General features: G+C 35.5%; 1 protein-coding gene across 4 annotated transcripts in view; it reads left to right on the top strand.

Moving 5' to 3' along the window:
• The window catches only part of LRBA (LPS responsive beige-like anchor protein), a 434,838-nt gene that overhangs the window by 130,247 nt on the left and 277,481 nt on the right, over positions 1–27,110 (top strand). For all 4 annotated transcript variants that reach the window (XM_049815176.1, XM_049815173.1, XM_049815174.1 and 1 more), the window contains 2 exons: positions 11,757–11,821; positions 23,285–23,393. In XM_049815176.1, the coding sequence (XP_049671133.1) occupies positions 11,757–11,821; positions 23,285–23,393 (174 nt within the window). The remainder of the gene's footprint in view (positions 1–11,756; positions 11,822–23,284; positions 23,394–27,110) is intronic.

Genomic DNA, 27,110 nt, shown 5'->3' with positions numbered 1-27,110 from the left:
TTCTTAGTCTAGGAGGATATTTGAAAGGTTTGCTCACTCCCCAGTTTGGAGATGAAATGTATGGTGTGGGGTTTTAAGATGAGCAGAAACTATGATGTGTTACATTTAGTATGAGAAAAACAGAAGAATATCTGATATGTTATAATTTTCTTAAACAGGGTTGATGTTTCTGTGTATTAGATGTAAATAATCATCAAAGTGATAGAAATGGCTATCTAACTAAAACTTGTTTTACCTAGGCCTACTTTTGACCCATTGGAAAACACCCTCTGCAATTTGCAGCCACTGTATTTTGAAGTGTTCAACAGAAGCAGGCTATATCAGCTGCAGCTGCAAACTGAGAAAAGTAGTGGGAAAGAATGAGTGTTTTTTAATTTCTACTACACAGCTGTTTTCTGGAAAGTAATTGTGAGGTTTGTGGTTTTGAACAAAAATTTAAAAAATACATTTATATTTGAAGAAATTGGGATGGGTGCTTTACATTAGACACTAAGAAGTTGTGTAGAGAGGTACAAGTGGATAGGTGTAGTAAAGTCATGATATTCTGGTGTGGACTGATGTGAAGCATTGTTTCTTGGGACAATACACTTGGAAAAGTCAATATGACTTGCAGACTTTGGATAGAGGAACGGATAAAAGATAGGGTTAAAAACCACATAACCCTTCCTAGAAATAGTTTGCCACACTGGTATGGAGAGAGATGAACTTTCCTAATGTCATCTTACTAAAGTATAATTGGTTTTCCTCCCTGATTTTTTTTTTTTTTTTAAAGTACAATCTTTAGTTGTTGTTCTATAGGCTTTTCAGATATTACAGGCTCTAACTAAGAAAAATTCTCTTATGAAATGAAAATTACTTGAACTTGATCAGGAATTCAGGACATGCTGTTGGTGTGTGTTTAATGGAAAACGTCCACTACAGCTAAAAATATTAGCCTTGAAAATTGTGTTGCTGAGAATTTGTATGATTAATGTATACATTTTTATGTTTAGGGAAGAGAGTGGATTGTCTAATGTAAATGAATCTTGGGGGTGTGGTAGGGGAACAGGACAGATTCATTTCCATGAATGTACGCTGCTGCAGATGTTCAAAACTAAGGGAACATAATTTAGCTACAGAAGCAAGACTTTTCTGAAGAAAAAAGGCATCCTGTTGCTTCACCAGCACACTAGGACTTAAAAAAACACCACCATTTAAGGTGAGTTTTGTGCAGTGAGAGCACACCCTGTGGCTTGGCAGTCTAGTCAGAAGGATGATACCATGCTGACTTTATAACTAGATCTTTGAACAATATTCTCATGGGTGGTAAATGCAAAACAAAGTAATATCAACTGGCACTTAATTCTGTGAGCTCCCTGCTGATGGGGCTCTGCACTGAAATGGAACTCTTCCTGACAGGAAGTCAGCCGCGAAGTGTGGAGACCTCTGAAAATAAAGTGTGCTTTAATTTGACACCCTGCTGTTTTACAGCTAGTCTGTTTAATTTGAGACTATGGAAAGAGGTTTAGTGGAGGGGAGGGGTATGAGATTATGGAAAGTTCAGTGAGCAACGCTTGTCATTGACTTTATACTAATTACAAATATGTGAACGTTTTTGTTCATGTTAATAAACCAAATAATGTGCCTCTGTTTCCAAGCAAAAATACTTAAGAAACTCATGATTTGGGGAGCAGTGCTGTTTACTCGAAGTTCTGGCAAGAGATGCTTTGCATAGTGATGCTGTTCAGTTTATTGTTTAACCTTTAGTCTTATTTTTACTCATCTGTGCCTTTTTATGTATCTTTGCAACTGGGAGAACATCTGTCTCATTGAAGATGTTGACGATACACTAATCTTTCAATAAATATTTTAAGATAACTTGTTTAAGTGAAAAAACTCATAATTAAGATTATGCAGCAATCAATATGATATTGAGGTGCATGTCTGTTAGGTGTTAGATCCTAGTTCTGATTCAAATTAGATTCAGAAGAATCAGCTGTATTTTCCAGTACCCTCTGCATATTTACGAAAACATTTATTTCTATTTCTACTTAAAACAGAAATGGTTATATTCTTCTTTTTTGGAAAATTTGCTTGGTGACTGCATGGGAGGATTTGGAGTGAAAGGAGCAGAAAATTATTATTTATCTTGTTTATTGTAGCAACATTTAGGGACAGATGAGAATAGAACCCTGTGTTTCTGGGTGTGTCGTGTAACAGTAGAATAATGGATACAAAGAATATTTTAGTCTAAATGAAGACAACAGATGCAGGATGAAGAAGGAAATATAGTATGCAAGTGGACTGTAATGGAAGAGACACATGTTAGTTTTGCTTTGTTTGTTTTAAATTTGATTTGGTTTAGCTTCCTTTTCTCTAATTTTTTTTCTTAAAAAATCTGCATTAGGACACGATTACCCAAGGGAATGATAAGGGACAGGTTTGGACACCCTGTCTTTTGAGTGAAGAGGTGGGATTGTTTTATATACTTTGGTTTCATTTCCTCAAAGGTACGATGATAGGAATCATCGAATCTTGTTCATTGTTTGCATGCATTCATTATGAGGGTTTAAATTGAAACTAAACTTCATTTGGGGCAAAAGGTAATATAAAGGGGCTTTTACTTCCCAAATAGTATTTGCTGTGTATATTGTTCATTTTTTTTATTAGTGAAATTTAGTTAAAGCTTATCAGACATTGAGTAGGAAGGTTGCTTCTATTTGGTGGGGATGATGAATGCTCTTATTGGTAGGATCAGTCCATCCCTACTAGTGCAACTGTGCAGCAGTGAATATGCAGTGATTTTCTTATAATTAGTAGTCTAACCTGGAAGAAATTTTTCCCATGCAGTGGTTTTACAAAAACTCAGATTAAAATCACAGTTAAACAAAAAAGCACTGAAATCAAGAAGCAGTTTCTTTATACTCCTGCTATTCCTTGATTTGTTTTCCTTTCTCAATAAAAATGTTGCTGGCACTGCAACTTGATTATTTGGATCTCTTCCCTTTGTTCGTCTTATGTTGTCCCTTTTCCTCACTTCCGTTTTTCTGATTCATCTCCTTCGACTTGTAGTTTCTTGCTTCCCGTTACTGCGTATTTACAGAACTGCTTGGTACTTTGATTTCTCAATTAATGTTTAAGATTTCTGTTCCTGTTCTTCCTGAAGCTACTGTCTTTCATCTCAACATTGAAAATGGCCGATGGTTAAAGAACCTGAAGAGGAAACTGCGGTGGAAAAGGTTTGCTGCTAGATGAACTCAAACCTGACCCCTAATTTCGTTTCATGAGGCGTCATGGCAACAGCCTGCTAGTGGGAGAGAGAAAGAGAGAGGCTGCCGAGGCAAATTGCTTCCTCCATCAGAAACTGTGGACCTGAAGTCAGTGATCCACTCATTCAGTTTTTCCCCATTCTACAGTTTGTTGCTGTATTGGGACCGTAGAGGAACTGGAGTCTAACATAGACTTATCTGTTTCATCTTAATGTGACATTGGTTCTAGGGGCAAAATTTTATTCGTCAAGTCATGAGTTAGATCACTATAAAAGGCATGTAATAAATGATTTTCATATACGTGTTTATACTTTTTTGAAACTAGGTACAAAAATGAAGTCTATGAGTTTTGATGATATGCAGGTTTAATGCTGTGATAGTTATTACTGATAGCATTTTATTTATGCAGTGATATTTTCATAATATATGAATTTTCTGATTGCAGACACTGATATTTTCATAAATTTATATGAACTTTTGGATTGAGTGATTTTATTACTAAAATCCTGTTCTAAGAATATTTGGTATCATCGTCAGTTATGACAACTGCAACCTGTGTTGAGATTTTCTGGCTGTATGTAATTGTTAAAGATTGTATGTGCTGTAACATTTTATGTAGTGTATCTTTCATAGTATCTTTTAGGATAGAATTGCATAGTTTGTGGAGAAGACAACAGTTGTCGCTTTGAGAGTAATCTCATAGCATAAAAGGCATTGTCTGACAAGCTGACAGTTTTTTATTTAGTAGTTTACTGAACAGCGTAGTACTTAAGTATGCAAACTGCTCCAGCTCTATGTGTATAATTTACTTTCAAAATCTATAAAAAGTTATTTTGACTTGAACTCAAACTTTTAAGTATTGAAATTAAACTCTCATTATAAGGTAGTTTTAGGCATTTACCACTAACAACGTAATACCAGTTTATAGGAAGCTCTGTTTACATGGAATATCCCAAATGGTTGAACAGCAGGGGAGTCTTCTGCTTTTAGTTAAAAAACTGCTGTTTCTGTATGGCTTATTTACTACTTCTTTAATTCTTAATGTAGTGTGTTGTGGAATTGAGCATGCAAAAGTCAGCAGAGAGTTCTGTTTTCTGTGTCTAAGGTTATTACTTGCTGTACAATAATAAAGGCACTATTTTATTGGGTTAGTTGTAATTAACTTCAGCACTAGGCATTGATATAAATCATTCCTAATCTGTTTTCTTTACATTTTCATTCTTTTAAACTGGTTTAACATAGCTTCTTTCTGTCGTCCTTTTACACAAGGACTAGGGTTGTAATTGCTTTTTTGAATTAGGCTGTCGGAAGTTAATGTGCATGTTGATCCAAGAATTGATTAAGGAACACTAATGAATTTCATATAGCACTTTTAAAAGATTTGTAATAAATACTGTGTAATAAATACTCTATGGCAGTGATCTGTTATACCATTAGAATTCAAGACAGTATTGTCATGCTGTGCAGCTGGAAAAATGTTTCAGTATAAGAAACTTTGATTCTGTTTCATAGTTAAAATAGTAAACAATTTTGTGGTTATGAATAAAAAAATAGTGTTCCAACTCTTCCCAAGAGTATATTTTATGAAAATAGCTATGGCTGTTATAATTTTGGTGTCTGTGTTTCATCAGAGGAAAAATACTGAAACACTTTTGGTTTTCATTTTTTTGTGCTCAGTCTTGGTGTTTGATACCAACTGGGCCATGTGCCTTTTTGACTGATTTATCAATACACTAGAGTACTGCAGCATTTTCAGTTGTTCGTTAACAGCGTAGGTTTGAAACAAGAATGTTACGTATTCTTTTCAGTTTTGCAACACTGAACAAGTTTGTTTCTTGAATTTCTTGTCTTTTTTGGTGTAGATAGTCACACGCGCACAATCTCAGCCCACCTTTATAGTTCATTAGTTTGATATGAGTGTGTTTGAAATATTTTCCCACAACAACATGCTTGGTGTTATACCTCCACTTAAGAAGCTCTCGCATGTAGTTCATTTTTACAAAACTTTCTCCTGGAAGACTCATTAAAATTTTTAATACAAAGACTTTAGTTGTGTACTGTCACTAGCTGATTTTTTGACAAAAAGCAATGTCTTTTTAATGGAATGCCAGCAGTAAATACTTTTTATTGTAACGGAGTGTGTTTGATAGTTTAAAAGTCTTATAAAAATAATTAGCTCTTTTATATAGTTCTAATGGCAGCCTTGCAAGTTTCCCCTGGAGCAGTCTCTAATGAACAGGCCTTGATTTTTCCAGTTGGGCTTTTAGATTCCCTGAGGACTTGACTTCAGACCTTGAAGGGCAGCAGCTGCCATTTGTCTTAAGACTGGAGTTTCCAAACAGACAGACCATGTACTAATAGGACACATTTGTACAGCCTGAGTCTGTGGAACCCTGATAGAGGTCTAATGATGATCATCTGTTGAGAGCTTGTAGCTGGCCAGGGTTAGAGTAACTTTTATCACCCATATTGAAATCAAAACCTCTGGATTGATAGCTTGACTTGTTACATAGATGCCATGTTAAAGCTTCCATAGACAAGCCATTGTTTAGTGTAAAATAGTGTCCATTGTTTAAATTTCAGTAAAATCAAGCCTGTTTGATAAGCTTTCCCCCGACAAGATTTTCTGAATTTTTGGGGTAGTAGTAAATACTTTTACAAGCTCCCTCTTTTCTCTGTGTTAAGATTCAGCAACAGTGATGTTCATCTGTAGAGAAAGGACCATGCATATAATTATTGAAATTATTTTATTCTCAATCAATTTCTGATAGTTCTTCTGTTATTGATTTATGTTTTTTTAATTTTATTTGAGCATCCAGGTATGACTGCATATATACTGAATAACATTGTCTCCAAATGTGGTTTTGTGTTACTCTCATATTAAAATGTGTCACATCCTTGCAAATTTTTTTCCGTACACTACTTAGCATGTGTTAATTTTGATATTAAATTGCTACATAGATTTTCTAAATATTATTTCCCATAATTCCATGTTGGTTTTAATTTTTTTCAGTGGAGCTTTGTAGATCAAAATAGTTTAACCATACTGCAACTCTTTAAAAGTAATTTATGTTTGCAGATATTCTGCTTAACATGCAGTCTAACTTTTTTTTAATTATGAAGAACCTGGCTGAGATATAATCTACTTTTCACTATATGTTCTTTATTGCTGAGTTCATTCAAGCCTGTAGTGGATGTGGTGCTGAGAGAGTGCTGACACCAAGTGCAAACACTGCTGAAAAGTTCTTGATAGTTTACTTTAGGCACTTAAAGATTAGTATATCTCTCTATGAACAAGTTTTTCATGCAGATTTGACCTTTACTCTAGGATATAATGTGTCTCTTAGTCATATGTTAACACATTTTCCCACCCTGCTCCTTAGTGCCCCATTCATAGTTGTCAGTACCAAAGTCATCCTTCTCCTTTGTTTCATAACCAAAATAAATTATTAAAACTCAACCAGCTTTATGGGAAGGATGGATTAGCAAAGAATTTGCTCTTTTTTGCTTGCTTATGAGTGTGTATTTCAGCTGTTAGATATAGTTCTTAATTGTGGAATATGTTAACCTTGTTAGAAGGATTTTTTTTTAGTTTCTGAGAAAAATGAATTATTAAGGAGTGTGCATGTGTCCATATATATGAATGAAAGTACTAGTACTGTTTGCTACAGTTGAAAATAGAGCAGTTTTCATCTATTGGAAATGTTTCCAGTATTCTGTTAAAGATCTACGTTTAATTGTTTAACCATCAGACCAGTTGATGGATTGGTCTTGCAAATGTTTTTTATATAGCTTCAAGAATATATATTTTAGGTTAGTTGTTTGAAATATGATTATATTTCTTTCCTAGAAGTGTGCCGGTGAGGAGGGATATATCTGTTTGCTGCCTACAGGCAAGCACTTCAAATTACAAACCAACAAAAATGTTTATCAACAAAATTTTTGTGGTATTTGCTTGAGTGATTAGAGTTTAGGAATGGCTATATTGGGTTAGATAAAGGCTCCATCTTGCTTAGTCTATCTCCAGCTATAGACACAGAGATGCATAAGAAGAATAAAACAGGACAAGTGCGTATGATACTCTTTCACTCTCCAGCTCTTTTCAGCCTGGGGCATTTTCTGATTTGGATGTAGTTTCTGTGTATTTAGTCGATATCAATGTATTTTCCTTCCATGTACTTGTGCAGTCTTCTCTTGATCCTATTGAACTTTTAGTCACTACAACATCCTTTGGCGGTAGATTCCACTGATCTGTAATGCACAGTGTAAAGATCCGCCTGCATTTCTTTGTTTTGAAGCTGGCTGCCACTAGCTGCTGCTTGTAGAAAAGGCTTTTGGACAGGCCTGGTTGGGTAAATAAGAAGCTCCTGAAGTATTAGGTCTGAACGAGGATATTCGGAATGAGTAGGGAGTCAGCAACAAATGGAAGAAAATGACTGATCAATGAGTTGACATTGGAAAATTCAAGTCAATTCAGAATTTTTAAAGAACTTCTCCATGTATCCGATGATGCCATATGATTAGAGACATACCTTATTTTCAAGAAAGAAAATAGGAGGATCAAGTAGCATAAAAGACTTTTCAATGCGTTTGAATACTGAGATAACTATACGTGCATATGTAGCTGAAATGAAAGAAAACGGGACATAGAATTCCTAAAGATTGTTTTGCTAGACTAATCTCAGTGTTGGTTATGGTCTAATGCATGTTGTGGCCTTGTGCCAAAATTATTCCTAGACAAAGGAAGTGTAGTAATTTGCATGAGTTTTGTCAGAGCATTTGGTACTGTCATACAACTGATCATTAGTTAGAAATCATTAAAAAAACACACTGTAAAATAGATTGAAAAACCCTGACCTGACTCAAATGGGACAACAATAGGTCACGATATAAACCTTGAGGGAGATTATTAGTTTCTGAAGGGAGGGGTTTAAGACCAGCACTGTTTAATGTCTTCATTTAATGATCCTTGTGCACTCAGTAAGAATGTGTTAATGAAACTTGTTGATGATAGAAAATTGGTACTATAGAGGACAGTTATGCTGTAGCTACAGGAAATGTAACATGTTACTCCACACAGAATTCTAATTCAGATGAGGTTTGAAGCACCATTTCAGGAAAGAATATAGGACTTGCATTTTATCTAGAGTACTTATGGAAGTGTTTACAGATTCCATTAAGGAAGTAGGTGAAACAATAATGAGCTAGGAAACTTCCACGTCAGACATAGTATTTGAATAAAATGTGATTTCTTATTTGTCTCCTTGTAATGGTTGTTTTTCATCGTAGCTATTTGTGATAGTGTTTAGTGCTTCTAGGGTTTTTTCCTGCTTCAGTATTGAGTGTACAGTGACCAAAAGCATTAAAAGTAGATTATGTCTCTCAGTTACTAAACATTTATAGCCATAGGAAATGATGGTCAATTAAGTACAGCTTAGAATAGGTATGAAATTATTGACTTTGTTGATCTTCCCTTACAGTCCTTCCTTAGGAAAGTGCTGAAATGTGTTTTCTAGTTATTTAGTTGCATTAGTGGTTGAGTTTGAGGCTTTTAACGTGTTTTTTCCCCTAATACCTTTGGGAGATGGATAACTAAGATGTTGATATAATAATGCAATATGCATACTGAGTGTAATTGTTTGAGAGAGAACATACACTGTGGGGAAATATTGAATGGATCATGAAAGATGATGACCATTAGTCCTTTCTTTCAACTATTAAAATTAGTTTTAGGGTGTGTTCAGCTGTGATTTATGAAATTGTTTAGACTAACACCTTCTTTGATGATGTCTGATGTAGAGAAAAATGCTTAAAAGTATCATGATAAATGCACTTTCTTTTCACTTTTGGCAACTTCCATCTTCACCATTTAAATTTTCAAGTATTTTAGTGAGCTTGCTTAAAGAGCCGAGCAACAGATGGACAGTGTCATAAATGGAAAAAATTATTCTGCTTTTCTTGAGTGTTTACACATTTAAGCTGACAGAATATTTTCAGTTATCATCATATGAATCTAAACACTTAGAACTTGATATTACATTTAAAAAAAACTCTCATGAGGATTAGTTGCATATGCTATTTTGTTTAGAACGTTAGCAGCTAAAAGGCTTTTTTTTTTTTTTTTAAATAAGAATAAATGCTTCTTAAAGCTATTTCAGACAGCTTACAGACTAACTTGAAGTCATCTAATAGTGGCCGTAAGAAGGCAATAGGGGAGAATTGGGAGAAGGATGGTGTGAAATGTTAGTAAGATACATGTAGCAATAAGGACCAATGATGCTACTTGATGTAGCCTCAAAAAAGACCCCCAAAACCCCATATGTGATAATATGTAAATGGAACTTAGCTGATACTTAGAATGTTGCTTCCCTATGAATGCATGTAAACTAGTTATATAAAAAGTAATGAAATACATTTATAATTCATGGTGAGTAATAACTCACAAATTCCAATTATTCCACTCTTGAATCTGAGTACCTGAAAATGTTAAAAGAATATGTTGGGCCTGGAATATGTCAAGCCTTCAGAGATCGGAGTTATATCTCTCCCCTGCATTTGGAATCTGGAAATCTTTTTTTTGGGGGGGGAGGGGGACAGGATTTAAATTGTAAAGAAACATCATTGTTCTACTGGCTTTTGTGTATGTCTAATCAAACCTTCATGTCACTGAGAGATAATTCTGCAACACTGAGCAGCAAAAAATGTACTCTGTTGACACTGGGTATTAAGAACTCTGACATTCAGAAATCTGAAATTTATTTAAGAGGTATTTGCGGTTTTGCACTTTTTGCCTGTTTTGGAACTGATGACATTTTTGAAAAGAACCACAGTGGTAGAAGTAATGATGTGAATAATCATTACGCTTATTATTTCATACAACAAAGACTGAAAAATCAAGGAAGCTGATGTGGAAAAGCATATGAAACTTAAATATCTGTCTGCTGCAGAATCATGCTTTTGTTTTAGCTTAGAAGATTTGTAGAGTTTAAACCAAGAGTTGTATTTGGCCTGTTCTATCCAAATGCCTCTACATTTTCCCTAAAATACAAGGTTCACCCATTTACTACCCTAATTTTTAGCTCTGTCAACTTATTCCTATTGAGTCTAGGATTAAAAATCTTCTTTGTGTTTCTGTTAACCAATTCTGTTTTCTCCTCAGTTTTCAAATGGGGGAAGCAAGCCCCAGTGATAGGTCATCTGGGTTGGTTGCTTTCCACTGTGTCTCTTCTAGGGGCCAGGCAAAACCTGCCTACATGTGTAAGAGGTGTAGAATTTTGTTGTAATTCAGGGTTCAGTTAGATGTAAGAAATGTGCGGTGCATGTGTGTCTGCTGTTACCATCATTTCAGTGTGTTAAAAATTCAGAGTGTTAAAAATGTGTTAAAATTTTTTGAAACATACTGGGTGTTAATGATGCAATATTTGGATTGTTAGCAGATTTTTTTGAGTAGAGATGGTTATGTGATGCTGAGGTGAGGATTATTATTGGCATATACGTGAACTAGACTTCAAGCTGTAAGAGAAATTTCTGTCTAAAGAATGTGCCTTACATTAACGTGTGTTGTGGCTTAACCCCAGGCGGCAGCTAAGCACCATGCAACAGCTCGCTCACTCCTCCCGCAGGGGGATGGGGAAGAGAATTGAAAGTAAAAGCGAGAAAACTTGAGGGTTGAGATAAAGACAGTTTAATAAGTAAAGCAAAAGACGCACACGCAAGCAAAGCAAAACAAGGAATTCATTCACCACTTCCCATTGCCAGGCAGGTGTTCAGCCATCTCCAGGAAAGCAGGGCTCCCATCAGCGTAACAGTTGCTTGGGAAGACAAACGCCATCACACCGAACGTCCCCCCCCTTGACCTTCTTCCCCCAGCTTTATATGCTGAGCATGACATCATATAGTATGGAATATCCCTTTGGTCAGTTGGGGTCAGCTGTCCTGGCTGTGCCCCCTCCCAACTTTTTGTGCACCCCCAGCCTATTCATTGGTGGGGCGGTGTGAGGAGCAGAAAAGGCCTTGACTCTGTGTAAGCACTGCTCAGCAATAACAAAAACATCCCTGTGTTATCAGCACTGTTTCCAGCAGAAATCCAAAACACAGCTCCATACCAGCTACTATGAAGAAAAGTAACTCTATCCCAGCCAAAACCAGCACAACATGAAACAGTTTGTTTCTACCATTATTAAGGTTCAATAAGGCAAAAAGCATCAGTGAACCAGATTAATTTCAGAATTATTGCATAACATGGGAAAAGAAAATGATGCAGTCGTTTTGTGGGATGTTTTTGTATTTTTTTTCTCCTCCACAGAATATGACTTTGAGTAAATGATACTGTGGTGTTTCTTCATGCTGGCTGTGTTTCCTTCCTGATTAGCACACGATTAATACCTTATATATTTGCTGATGGTGCTTTAAGTTGATAAAATTGAAAAGAAAGTGCATGACTGTAGCTGAAAATGTTTTTTCTTAGTTTTGTTTTTATATAACTAGTTCTCTCTTATTTTTTCCCAGGAGTGGCAGAACTCTATACAAAAGAATGCTGGCCTTGCCTTTATTGAGCTTGTCAATGAAGGAAGGTAAGTCACAATATTTGATAACACCTCTGCCTTAGCCTTCAAGAAGTTGTATGGCTTGAAACTTTCTTTAAAGTATTTTTCTTCTGCCTTTTTATGTCATTGTCTTTGAATTTTACAAGCAAGATTTCACATACTCTAATACTTTGGTTCAGTTCTAATACTGAATATGGGATTTTGCAGAATCTGAATGCTCTTTAGTTTCATTAAACATTTTGCTTATCAGCGTGTCATGGATTTTCTTTCTTCCCCTCCTTGTGCACTGGTTAATGTTGAAACTATAATTTGTATTCAGCTAATCTCCCGAGGAAGGGAATTGATATTTGGAAGACGTTATAGCTAGGAATTGTAAGATAAGCCTCTGTCTCAAAAATTAGATTCCAGTTTGCTCATTTATCTCCTATCTACCTCATAAAGGAGAAAGGAAGAGAGTCCCTTTAAGGAAAAAAAAAGTCATTAATATTACCAATTAGTCTAATGTTCTATCTCTAACTATATACATATATTACTGGAACTTACAGAAAATGACAGGGCAGGTGATGAGGCCATGCTCTTTGACTTGTAGTGACTATTCAAAACCATCAATATTTTCTTCATTAGGAATCCATTGTTGAGGCAGACTAAGAGCAATATTTACTTTTTCTAAAGGATTTTTTTTTAAGATGTCTTAATGAGTTAGCTAAGGAGTATTATAAGAAATGCCATTTATCTAAACCTAAATTCTGTTGTTGAGTAACTTGAGCTAGTAGGAATCCCAAGTGAAAATAAATTTTACAGGATTAGGACAGCTACTGAATTAAAACCAAAATAATCTACCACATAAATTAAAATGCTACACAAATATCTTTTTATCAATGTAGGAATAGGGGAAAAGGCTCTTTGAGATTTTTCTTTTAAAATGTGTAGATAGTCTCAAGATACATAAAAATAATCACCATTTTAATGGTTGCATTTCAGTTTATGGTGAGGGAAACACCATTCTGAGGCAGAAAAAACATTTTGCTACTAGTCTTGATCCCAAGGGCCAAGGTAAAGTAACAAGGGTGTTCAGTTACAGTGTTAAGATCTAGCCTGTAGTTGTTTCCTATTATGTGAGGCTGACCTGTCTTGACCTTACTTATAAAGTGCCTGCTATAAATTTGGCCCTTGATTAATGTTTTATTAGCATAGATAACATAGAGATCCCACACACATGTAAACCACAACGTGTAAGGTTCATCTGTGTAAGATGATCATGATGAACAAATCAGTTGCTGAGACAGTGGTAAGTAGCAGTTACCTTGTAGTTATTCAGCTTGTCCAGGTCAAGCTTTCAGAGAGAATTCTATCAGTAAACTGTTTGGAATTGACTATTTTCTTTTAAAAACCTGCGGTGCCCATCACAGACAGATGGAATCACTCCCCCACCTCCATAAACAACATCAATAACTTATAGTCTAGCCTTAGCAGAGTGGTTGTCTCAGGGACAAATGATCCCTTGAAGACTGAAAAGTGTGGTTTTGGTTAGCAGAAAATATCTAAGTAATTGTTGCTTCATTTCATTTCTGACTCATAGCAGAGTTGTTTTTTTAAAAAGTGGGAATATAACTTTCATTATGAGGAAGATGAGAGGGGATTAATTTCTTAAAAATAGCTCCTTTTATCTATCTCAATTTTTCTCCATTGCTCTTTATAGGAGCCTTTAAAGTTATTGCTGAATTGGTCATTGTGGTGTTTCGTGGCTTTTCAGCATTCACTAAAATGAAACTATTATCCCTTATATGACTTGAACCGTATTCCAGAACTACTCTTTTCTTCTCTTTATGCAGGTTGTACATTATTTTTCTTGCACATACACTAACACACTGAAACATTTCAGGCCTTGTATTTTTTTGTATTTGTTATTGGTTTATGTATTTTTGCCATAACACGATAATGGTAACAACTCCAAAAGCTGAAATCTTTTAATTAAAACTTAAAAATTAAAATAACTGAATGATACTGATTTAGACTTTAACTGCATAATGGTATAATAAAAGTTGAATTTTTAAATTGTTTCTATATTTAAGAAAAGAAGACAAGGTAGTTGTACAAAGGACAGAACTGATTTCAGCAAGTAAGGAAGGATGTCTGTGGGGTACCCTGACATGTGGAGTGTTAGAATAAATAAAATAAAATTAAGAACTGGAAGAACTGCCTAGAATTTGTGGAATCACAGAACTGCTATTGTCTGCTGCCTTGGTGGAAAAAGCCTTGGTCATCCTGTAACCATTGTAAACCAGGGTTTTATTCCCAGTGTTTATTACTAGTTTTCTGGAGTATTTGATAGTAGAGGATATTCCAGTTTGAAATGTGTTCTGCTGTTTTTATTTATCAGGGAAGTAAGACAACTGAAAAATCTTTCTGGAAGAGGTCTAGAAGAAGAGATCTAAATCTCTTCTTATGCTTGCTTTCAAATGTATTTTTTGCTTTTATGTGAAAGGTATGAATGTACCTCTCTCTCTCACAGCAGTTGAAAGTTTTATGTTTAGGCTTGCCGTGTTTTGGCTAGGATTCCCTGGGCAGAAGTATGTGCAGAAAGTTTGCCTCTGGGACTCGTAAGAACTAGAGTGTGTGTGCTGCATTCAGAATGTGTTGGTCTGAATTTCATCATGTTCACAAGTAACTAATGTGTTACACACATAGTTGCTCTCAGCCTTTCCAGATATATCAGGTCCACTGCGCATGGATAGCAGAATTGATTTGTGTCTAGTGAAATTTTGAATCTTGAACTGAAAAAAATGTCTAAAGAGGAGACTAGTATGTGAAAATACAGAACCGTAAGCCTACCTAAAAGTGAAATACACAACTGAAGTCTTTTGAGGGCCAGGTTACAAGCATGGAAAAAAAATCAACCCCAAAAATCTGTGTAGAAAACCAGGAAGGTACAGAATGTAAGTTAAAAGCTAACGGAGCAGGTATTGGAAAATAACCTCTTTCTGTGCATGAAAATAAATGTCAGTTTCAGTTCCTTGCTATACTGAGCATTAATCTGTTTTTAATAAAAATTAATAAGTATTGCTCACTATTATTGTAATGTCTGGGAACACTATTAATGCCTTTGAAACTTTGTTAAAAAGGTGCCTGTACCCACTGCTTCTCTATGTACTGAGCCATCTGTGCAGCAGAAGTATAGATTGTGAAACATTTTCCTTAGCCTGCTGAACTTCTGTCAATCTAGATTTCAGTCTTTGTGCTTGCCTTTCACCTTTGGGTCCTCCCTTTAGGGAGAGTCTGCCTTGGAGCCTCAACCCAAGAGCTTACTGATGAGGGAATTTGTTCACCAGAACCATCCTTTAGGTGTAATTTGGTTCATGGTCATGGACAGTCCTCTCCTTAGAAGACTTCCAAGGTGTCCGGATGGATTCCTTTTTTCCCCACCCTGAAACCAATTATGTTTTGTCCTTATGCAGGAGATGGTCAAGCTATTATTTCTGAACTGAAAAAATAGAAGCTTTTTTCCTTGCATGTACAAATATGTCTTTTTTTTTTTTTTTTTTTTTTGGCTCTTATTTCCTGTACTTGACTAGTTAGCAAACAATTCCTTTGCTCTGTGAAGGTTAAAACTCTCTCCTGTCGCTTTGATTCATTAGCATGCTTTAGTGTGAAACATCTCTTGTGCTAGACCTTGTTTTCTGTATCAGTCAGTGCACTAACAAACGTACTCGAGCTTGAGACTAGGCATGACAGTTATTATCCCCTTTGGGGTGATAATGGGTTTGGCATGGCAGGGGTTGAGGGATCAGTCTCCTAAGCATGCTGCAGCAATTATTCTTTCCAACTTTCAGTTGAAGAGGCTCTTGAAGATGCTTAATTTTAATTTTCTCAAGCATAGTTTCCTAGGTCATCCAAAGAATTAAGTGCTGTGTTCTATACAAATATTTTTTTACATCTGTAAATATGCAGACAGTGGTTGCTTTGAAAAACTGTCACATGAAGTTTAGTGGAAAGATAACCTCATTAAACCAGCAGAATACACGTACAATTTCCTCTCTTTTGCCTTTGCCCTTTCAAATCCTTAACCAAAACAAGCAACCCAAAACTTAAGGATTCACAAGTGTATCCAGCAGAAGCAGAACTAAGGAAGTTTGGTTTTCTGTAGCTTTTTCTTATTGCTAGATTCTCTGTTGTCTAATGAGGAATGAAATCTAATCAAAATGCTCCTGCCGTATCAGAGGATTCTACTCCTATATTCCTATATTGTATTTTCTATTATGGCTGTCAGTGCAGTTGAAAACAGCCTTTTTTTTTTCTTTTTTTTTTTAAAGGATGTTTGCAAGGGGTTTTGTCCTCTGTTGGCTAAAAGAACTTGTATAAAATTAATATTTTTGAGAAACTCTAACCTTCTATTAAAAAAAAGCTGTTGGATTTATCCAGTGAATTCAAAAGTCACTGGGAGAAGGAGGAAGGCAGACAGCGTGCAAATCTAATATCCTTGGCAAGTAAAAATTCCACTGTCCAAGCGAAAAAAAGCCCCAAACCTTTCCAGAAATAACTGGATGTAACTGGTATTATTCTCCCAATACATAACATCCAGTAGTATAAAATCTGGAATGCTGTAATCATCTGTATTTCTATAGCTTTTTTTTTTTTTTTAGAAGGAACTGTACTAAGAAAATTTCAACATATGTCACCTGCTATTCCTATTCTTAAGTTGTATATATTACTTTTGACTGGTCATAGATGCATGACCATGCAAATATCTTTTTAATATTGAAATAGTTGGCAATCAAACTAGTTGGCCAATTACTTGCACACTTTCCTAACAGAAAATAGGGGACAGATGTAGGCTGCCCCATTCAATTGTCTTTCACTTGCAATAGTGTGGTCACTCTCAAGGAATGAATATTAGAGAATGTGTTGCCATAGGAGCAACTACTGTGATGGAAAATAGTTAGAAAAATACAGCTATTAATGAAAAAATGGATGATAACTGACAGACTTATGCTTTGTGCATAATTGACCAAAAAAAGGCACAGGAAAAAAAACCATAAATGTAGTCACATCCAAAGTAGAATTGATTGCTACCAGTCTGCTCCCCTTATTGCAGCCTCCTTGCCCTGAGATTCTCATAACATAGAACCTGCACCTCAGTCTTGATTTGTAAGAGAAAAAAAGTGTTTTCCACATTTCCTTGCTTTTTATTTTTAGCAACCCATTCTGTTTAAGTGCTAGGTTTTGTGAAAGGGTTTTTTGGTGATTTATTTTCTGAGTTTTTATGTTATTGTTTTGGTTTCATAGCAGGAGCAGCTTTCTTAATGTGTGAATTTGAACTATAGAAGATCATTAGGCTAGACTTTAAACAACATTTTATGTGCTGAAAATTAGAAATTGTAACCTGAATGTGTTTCAGAGACGGATAAATGACTTGAGGTGGGGTTCTTGATACTACATGATTTTTGTGTGTGTGTGTGTGTGTGTGAACTAAGGTATAGTGTGACGTGCACAACCATTTTTAAAACAGTTTTTTATTTCACTGAGTTTTGTTTGATCATCTGTGCATGGATTCAAATTGCATCATTTTTGTGTAACGGGAAACATATGATCTTTGCTGCAACTTAATGAGTAAGCAGAAGCTTTTTGGGGAGAGCTATGTCTTAATGATTAAAAATTAATGGAGATGCTAGTAACTTTGGAGGGCATGCATGTGACAAAGGCAGGCTTTGCTTGTGAGAATATATCATTAATTTGCTGGGTCTATAAAAAAGCAAGATCATAAAACACTTTTGAGTGCCTGGGAATTCTTAAATTTTTTATTTTTTTTATGTAGAAATTTTTTAGTAACATGTGCTTTTAAAAAATAAATTAATGCAAGGGTAGTAAGAAGGTATTTATACTGCACTCTGTGTATATACATGTATTGTACTATTGCTAGCTGATTTTCAGAAATCATCTCTTGTACTACCATGCAGTCTCTCTCAGAATGTGAACACAACCTCAGATCAGTTTTCACTAGGCTGTGACATGTCCTAAGTGGCTTTCCTAGATAGAAAAGGTTGGATTTGTGTGTCCCTTCCTAGCTGTCCTTTTGGGGTGTTGTTAAGTTTTATGCTATCAACATGTCCAAGTCAGCATTTTGGTGAGTCTGCACGATTTTATTTTTTTTTTCCTTGGGGGTGTGGTGTTTTTGTTGGGGTTTTTTTGTGGTTTGTTTTTTTTTTTTGTTTTGGTTTGGTTTGGGTTTTTTTGTTGTTGTTGTTTTCTCTCCTAGTTTAAGGGGTTGTTCTTGAAACAACAGGGGTTGGTGTTGAAACTTCAGTCTTTAGGACCTTATGGACTTGTCTGTATCTTTTGATGATTGAATAGCGTATCTGTAAGGTATCTGTGTTCCACAAAGTAATTGTAAAACTTTCTTGCAGCAATAATTCCAACCCTTAGCACACTGAGCAGTCAGATCCCATAAAAGACAGTGTATGTTGGTGTAGAACATATCTCCTTTTGAAGTAGGAGAATCTCTTATATGCTAGGTTTATGAGGAGTGCAAGTAGGAAAGCTTACCTTTATCCTCCTTTCTTGGCTATCTCAGAGTTCTCTGTTGTGGTAGCATCTGGAACATACATAATCTCTCCCTGGAGTACTTTACGAGAGATTTATGCCTAAACAGCTGTTGTAAATGTCACCTGTAAAGCTTTTTCCATATTTTGACTAGAATTTATAATTGTTGGTCATCAGTGATACTAACCCAAAATTTATCCATCTCTCACTTTCTTTGCTTGCACATATTTTTCTGTTACATTTTTTCCCCTCTTGTACCTTCACATTTTTGGTTGTTTTAAGGAGAAACTTGACTTCTTACTTGATCGTCTAAGCATTCAGCAGCCAGAAATCAGAGTAAGAAGATTTCTTGCTTTGTGTCTCATAGTTTTCTCTTCCAGCATAACAATAAAAATCAAAATATCTCATGTATTTGGCTGGAACTCCTTCTCTCAGTGGTTTCGCACTTCATTCCTGACCCAGCAAAATATGCAAGTATATATTTAACTTCCAGCGTGGGATCTGTCCCCTTGCTTGTTTTTACTAGGTTGTTCATCTTTTCAAAAGTAATCACATGTTTTTAAATATTTTAGTCCAGCAAGTGCTTAGTGCTTAGACAAAGGAAGAAAAGTCTGTTTGAGACCTTGAATCTGGTATGCACTGAAAACAGAAGATTAGTCTTGGTATCCAGAGTCTTTACTACCATAGGTATTATGGTCTAACTTTTACAGAACATGTCCATCCACACTCTTCTCATGCTCAAGATCAGAAAAAAAATCTTAATTCAGTAACTTGTCATAAATAAAGCCAAACCAGAAGGGAATCTATCAGGGAAGGACAAGTGTAAATCACTGCATTCAGCAGCATTTTGTTGTTTAATAACACTGTAAAAAATAGACAGATATGTGAGATAGTAGTATAAGGCAAACATGGTCTATGGTTCTGCATACAGAGATTATGAAGCATAGGCAAGAAGGAAATTGTTAGACTTCAGGTTTTTTTTCAGCTTGGGTGTGCATACTTTGAAAAAGACAAAAAATTCAATCAATCCGTTTATTTAGTCAAGGAAATGAAAAGCTATCCTTATGCTGTTAAAAAAAGAAGTATAAGGAGATGTTTTGGATAGGCTTTTTATTTAACAGAAAAAAGAACTAATGTGATATAGTTGCTGAAATAAAAAACAGGATAAAAGCAGACAAGAAATAGTCATGGTTCGGTTTTGTTTGTTTTTTGGTTTTTTTTTTGTTTTTTTTTAAATTGGCACTAAGTACCTTATTATAAAACTTTATGGGAAACATGGTGTAAAAGTCAGATTTAAAAAAAACAAAAAACAAGTTGGGGCATCTTTCTGAAAGCAATGATGTAGCTCAAACAGAAGATACAGACTTGATGGAGGAAATGAAATTATTTTGGGGAAAACATGCATGATCAATTCTGTGTAGGAGGCCAGAGCAGGTACCAGAGAGGACCATTACGATCCTTTAAATCCATGAAGTGTACTTACTGTCTTAGTCAGGAAAATAAGATTTTTCTAATTTTTTTTTTTCCTTAGAAAAATTTGTCTCTCATAAAGTTACCTGATCTAGTTAATACAGTTTATAGCCTCTCACATATGTACAAAATGTGTTGTAGTTCGGAGTTGAACTAATACTTCTGCAAGAATCGGATTCATGTGCTGGCCTCAGCAGTGGTCTGCTCAGCTGGAAACAGTTGTTTCTATTGCAAGCAACTAGCTACACTTAACAGCTTTCTGTTCAGCTTTTGTTTGCCTCATGTGGAAAAGTAACAGCTGCCAAGGTTCCCAAAATTAGTGTTTAGAAGCAGATGATTAAAACTTCATTTTTAGACATGTAAGTGGAGGTGTGTTCATTTAGAGAGATGCTGAGAGCTTGTATTCACCTTTAACTTTTAGTGATGGCCATAGACTCCTCTGTTATATCATGCCATCATTACATTTATGTATAGAAATATATTTAGTTTAAGCTCTACATTAAAGAGGTACATTCAAAATAGAAATCTGAGTGTCATGCTAGGTGTGTGGATACTGTTCTCATAAAGAAAATCCAAACTGACCTAGGTAATGATACAACTTGAATTGTTCATTAGAAGGAAGTTAATCTAAGCATATGCAGTGTTTGGAAGAGGTGACTGAAAAGAAAGATTAAAATTTGAATTTCTTGAATGTAAATAATGAACACAGCTGTCATGGCATAACCCAGTAAATTATTTCATATAGGCTTCATTTGTATTAGTAAATAATTCTTATTCTCACCTCCTGAAGACATTTAGTTGCTGAGTTTGGCAATTTGCAAGAAGGGAAGTAATTGTATAATAATTGATACCTAATAACATGAAGCTTTTGCCTTTTTCTGAAAGCAGCTTGAAGTTACCATTAGGTGCTTATGCTAAACTTGGACAGTTTCTAAGTTGTTAGCCATAAGAATTTTTGGTTGCCAGAATGACAAATTCAACAAGGATTGATCTGCAAAATCACGTGTAAGTTTTATTTAGCTGGCCTAACCCTGTGTTGAATATCATAGAGAAAATGAGGAAAGTGTGTGGGATTAGTAAAGAGAGGTGCGGGTGACAAAAGTGACAACTGATCCATAGGAGACCAAGCACTTTCTGATACTCAAAACCTATTTGATTTTACTAGGTACACTTATAGTCTGTTTTGAGAATGTTGTTCCTATGTGAGGGAATGTAGTTCTTTGCTTTGTTTGGAATACGTCCATCATCTCTGCAAATGCATAGTAAATGCCAGTGTATAGTCAGTTATGTACTGGGCTGCTTACTGGTTATGTTTAGTGGATAAAAAAGAAAATCCATGTTGTAAATTGTTAAAAACGATTATTATACAGGGTGCTTTCTTGAACACATGAAAAAAAGTGGGACTTTTAGAGGACAACTAGTGTTAGATTAAAAGTGGACCTTTTAGAGGATAACTAGTATTTTTCAAAGTCCGATCAGGTTAGCAGAAGGTATTGGTATTGACACACTCAATGAAAATAACGAGATACTGTCCAACTGTGCTAAATTGTTAAATGTAAATCATAATACAAGATACTGTAATACATCAGTATTTATGATCCCCGTATTTTTTTAGACAGTTCTTAGTTTAATAAAAAAAATGTTTATTTAAACGTTTATGTGACGGATTTGAATGTGCTACTGGGGATCTTGGAGAAAGAGGGGAATCAAATGCTTGGAATTTGCCCAGACTATGAAATTGGTTATGCCAAGTTTCTTGGTGGTGGTTTATTAGTAGGGATTTATTTTTAGCTGAAAATTGTTGTAAATTATTAGAGACAGAGGTCTGGGGTTTCTTTTTTCAGTGTATGAACAATGGCTTTTTACCTATTCTATTTTCCCAATTTCTTTTGAAGCCATGAAAAGTTATGAAATTGTAATTACATTATTGCAGCAATGTTGGTTCTGCAGGTTTTTGAAAGTAAAAGTTTGTCACTAATGCACACAGATAAATTGACCAAATTCTATGTTGGTTGGTCAACAGCTGCTTCCATTCTAGAGGTGACTTAAAATAGAAAAAATAAAAGATAATGTGATTCTAAAACAGTAGCTTCTGTACAAGCCTTCTCAAACGGAAGGTGAAGTCATGCTTCAAATAATAAATTGTGCATATTTCTTTTTTTTTCAAGACTTCATCCATGGGGAGACAGTAACCCACTGACTTAACTGGTTCATGATCACATAGTCTTATTTAGCTGTTGTGCTGCAGTTTTCCTAGCCTTGTAGTGAGAAAGACAATGAACAAAGAGCTTCAGGTGTTGTTCTGCTTCTGGATTTCGTCTCAGTGGAGTAGGCTTGTGACCTGCAAGTCCACTGCAAGTGTGGAGTTGTGAATAGCATAGGAGAAGAGACAGCAGAGCATTGATCATACTATCAAACATACATATAGAGACAGGTGGAGCCTTAGTTCAGATAAATAAGTTCTAGGGGATAAAATTAACATTGTATACATTAGAAGGCATCCTGCATAATAAATCCTGTGGTTGTAAAGAAAGGCTCTCGGTAGACTCTGACCTTGTTGAAATGTACTTTAGCTTATACGTGCAAGGCCAACAAGTGATTTTATGTTCTGCTACTCTTTTCTACATTAGCAACTGAAAACTTTTTTTTTTTTTTAAAAAAAACTTTAATAACAGATATTTTTAAAAACTAACCAGTAGAGCACGTGATAGATTTGTCTGGTGTATCTTTGGGTCATCCTATGGAAATGTGCACCTTCTAAAACAGTGTAGCTCCTGTATGGCCAGTTTTGACTTTATGAATCCCAATGTAACTAATTAAAAAGGAGATGTTTTTAGTAACAATATGTGAACTCACATAATAATTGGGTTGTAATTCAATCTGTCAGCTCTGCTGCCATTCATAAACTCAAGGTTTATGAAGGCCTCAGAAACCTCAGATTGAATTACAGCTTTATTCTGTACATAACCTGGAACAATGTATATCTTAGCATTTCATTTGTGAGACTGACGATGTTTTATAATCCTGAAAATATTACTTAAATGTATACTTACCATAAAATTCCAATTTTACATTTGAAGAAAAAAACTATACTGCAATGCAATTCACAATTTTTTATTTAGACTTTACATCAGTTACATTAGGGCTTTCACCATGGATGTTTATATGCATAAACTGCTTACTTTTCTTTATATTGTGTTGTGTGTATGTGAAAGATTTTCTTACAAACCTATATTTCAGGTAAAACAAATGACTGTCTAGAGTGTTTACATTTTGTTTAATACTTCGTTTGCTTTACTATTGAAATACAATTTTACTAGTTGCCAGAAAATTACTTTTCAACCTTATTTATACCATTTTCTTAACACAATAAAGTCAGTTATGGAACAGAGCTCAAAATATTTGTCTATATATTGTATTTACAGATTTTTATTTTAGGACTTCATTCTCTCAAGGCAGTTCTTAAATATTGTCTGTCCTCAGGTTGCTGAGTCAAACCATGAAGGACCATTTGGTAAGAGTGGCAAATGAAGCAGAATTCATCTTGAGTAGACAGAGAGCAGAGGATATTAACCGCCATGCTGAATTTGAGGTAAGAAATGAAATCTTTTTTTAAAAAAACAAACCACCAAAACATAACAAGCCCACTGTGTTTGAGGATTCCAATGTGTCATACAGGCTTTTCAGGCACAGGAGGTCCCATCCTGGAAAGTGCTTTGCAGTCATAGGGTGTTTTGATAGTTTGCCACTAACTTTGATGGAAAAACAGGCTGTGCAGAGCAGCTCAGAACTTGTCAGAATCTGCAAACCACAGTTTGTGGGGGAAGAAATTTTATCATACCAATGCTGCTCTTTTCCATGAAGCAAATATCACTGTATGTGTTAAAGCTGCTTAGTGTCATAGTCAAGACATAACTCTGAAAAAAACACCTTACTGAACATAAATGATAACAGCCTGTTAAGTGCAAAATGAGAAATTACTTTTTTCTTTTGTATTATTTGCTATTTCACTTAATCCATCTCTAAAACCATTTTCCTTATGTTTTACATGTCTCTGTGTGGTTTTGTTATATTTTTGTGTTTTCATCCCACTTAAGGGATTCTAAAGTGAAATAATGATCTTTGTTTTTATAGACTTGTAATAAAAATACAAGCCTTTTTTCCTGAATCACTTAATTCATACCTCCAATTTTGGATCTCAGTTACATCATGTGTCTCCTTTCGCTGTGCTTTAATTATTGTGTTTAAATGAAAACAAAACTACATCTCAGTAAATTCACTAATTTTCTGCTTAAAGAGTACTTAGTCTTTCTCCTGACATGTGATACCACTTGTGGTTTTGTTTTTAAAATGAAGCATTAAGAGATTGAAGGCACATTTGTGCTTAACCTATTTCTAAACTGTTTTTCTCTTAAATCTTTACTTGAAAAAATACTCCCCAAAGATGAAAGCATATTTGTCTTAGACAGTGCTTATGTTCTAAAGGTCATCTGTGTTGGCCCCAGGATTCAAGCTGTGCGTTGTTTAATAACATATCTGCACTTCATCTAGAGCTAGTTACCCCCTCCTGCAAACAGAGATGTTGTAAGATATCTACAGTACCATTTTGCAATGGTGAAATAGCAGGCATGTTTCATTTATTACATCAAGGATTTGGCAACAGTCCTGTGGAGATGAAAAGTGCATCTTTTTACTTCGTTGCCTGATAATCATTGGAGTGGGACGTGCTTGACATCTTTTGCTCGGGATTTATGCAGTAGCTCTATGCATGACATGGCATTATTGATTAGATGAACAGCCCACTTTTTTTCTTCAGTTGCAAACTATTTGCAAAGGTGTGCATGTATGTGGGAAATCTGTGTGAAGTAAAGGGTTCTGTCATGTAAATAACAGGCTATCAATGAATACAGTTGTTCAGTGACACCTTCACTGTTAGCCTTATTTCAGTCTCAAGACACCTTTTATGATGTCTGGAAGAAATTTACATTGAGCATCAACTTTTTTAATATAGCTCTGAGTTTTGCTGTGACAACTCTCTAGGACAAGAGTTAGTTGATACTTTAAGTTAATGCTGGTTTTGAATTTGTGCTATTTCAGAACAATGGCTCAAGGGGTTTAACTCATCAGGTTGAACTTAAACAGAAACTAGTGTACTAAAATAGCAGCACTCTATCAAGTTTAGTTTTGTTACTGTGTTGGAAAAACTTAGATCTAGCATCACTTCTGCAGGTGTGCAAATTGAGGATATACAACTAGGATTCTACCAAATGGTTCAATAACAAACCTGCTGTCTCATGAACTTAGTGTTACTGATGTCCATGGCATTATGTTTCTTTTGTGGAAGGGGGGACTGTTAGTCACATCCATTCAAATCTGCAGGTATCACATCAACAATCAGAAATTCCTGTGTACCATGTTTCATCCATCCATGGTATGGTCTGTTTTTCACATGTCCTGTCAAGTGTGCTTGACTTGTTTTAGCATAGTGATACCTCCTAGCCATGGTGTTCCTCATAGCCTTTTCAAGTGGTGCTCCAGGTTAGAGAAAACTTGCAATTCTTCTATTGTACCCAGAAATGGATCTGTTACTTGACTGGTGCCATTCCATCACTTAATGGGAATGGATCTGTGCTGTGTTGGGCTACTGACATGCTGTGTATTGCAATTGGTAGGTAAGTTCCCATTGTATGAATGGGTGTAGATGTCGATGCCTCTGTTTTGGTCCTAACACTCATGTCGTGACACACTTACAAGCACGTGACAGGAAGGACTTGCAAATAAGAGAAGAAGGGCTTCCAAAGTAACTGATGTACAGGCTTTGATCTGGTTCATTTCCCCAACCTGAGGACCCATAAGGAAGCAGCATAGCAGATGATGAGCCCTAAGCTAAAGATTGTTCTGGCTAGCCTGACTGGTGTGGTTTGGTCATCTGCATGTACCCGTTTCCTTGATTTGCTGCTTCATCCTTCATCTATTCTTGAGAAATGAGTTAGAATGAAGATGGTATTCTTCTAGTCATGAGGAATACTCTGCTTGGTCGGTCCATTGAATGCATTATCCCATCTGCCATGGCATATATCCCGAAAAGAGCAATTGTACAAGGAAGCAGATAGGCTGTACTTTTATAAATTCTGTTTTTATATAGAGATCTGCAACTCAGAGACCTCCCTGATCAGAGGCCATGTCTTTAATAAATAAGTTGTGATTTTTCTGCTGTGAATTTTTCCAATTCCTTTTAAAATTTTATGTAAATATTTTGCACAACAATGTCCTAGGAGTTTCCCTGCTGTGATAGTTGAAGAAGGTGAGCATATCCTGTGTATAACAAAAAAAATTAAACAATTTCTTGGAAAATAGTGTGATCCTACAATATTTAGCCCTAAAGAATGGTATATGCAAATGTGGGTTTAATTACATTTAAAAGCATTTTGTGATTGTGGTAATTACTAGTTGCAAAGCTTCAAGGTTTTTTTTAAAAAATGGTTGGGATGAACATGCATGATTCAGATCACAAGCAAGCTTTGCCACCTGACCTATGGGGAGAAGGGAGATGAAGCTGGCTGAGTGAGGGATAAAGATCCAGAGACAGATGAGAAATGTGGCAAGAACTGTTACCCCTTTTTTCATTTTTATTCTGACTTGCATTTCTGGTGTTTCAGATGACATATGAAATATTCCAAGATAACACTGATTCAGCAAAAATCCAACCCCCAAATTTCTTTTTAAATATCTGTATTATGTTTACTACTACCTGGTTTTAATTCTCCCATTTCTAAAAGTCATGACAAAGGTGAGCCTTGCAAGACGTGTGTCAGATTTTGGACAGATTTGCACCATGATGATAGACCAATCTAGTCATAAGATTTTCTGTAGAACAGTCTTTTTACTTTTTTTTTTTTTTTTTTTTTTTTTTTTTGAAAGGCAAGGGAAGTTTTAAAATAAAAGGCAAAGTATCTTGTCATCGTTTAAAACTGAAGTCTGGTGTTTGGGACACAGAGGCAGGAGAAAGCAATGGGAAATTTAGACAAGCTTCATAATGAAGTTCTGTAGTTATAGATTATTGTACAGTATTTGGTTATAAATGGGGTAAGGATGGTCACTGTAAGAGGAAGAAAGCACCTAGGAAAATAGGTAATACTAGGAAAGACACTGCTGTGCTGAACAACTGCACTTTAGAAATGTGATGCAGGAAAGTATTTGTCATGTGACATTTCAAAAGTTGAACAGGATCCAGAGGGGAAGGTACCACTCCTATTTGGTTCTTAATTCATTGCAAGTACAGGACAGATGCTTTCCTTCCAGAGGTGGA

Source organism: Accipiter gentilis, chromosome 12 (assembly GCF_929443795.1).
Source record: "Accipiter gentilis chromosome 12, bAccGen1.1, whole genome shotgun sequence".
Classification (NCBI taxonomy): Eukaryota; Metazoa; Chordata; class Aves; order Accipitriformes; family Accipitridae; genus Astur; species Astur gentilis.
Note: the sequence above shows the minus strand (reverse complement) of the source record. Positions and strands in the feature narration are given on the sequence as shown.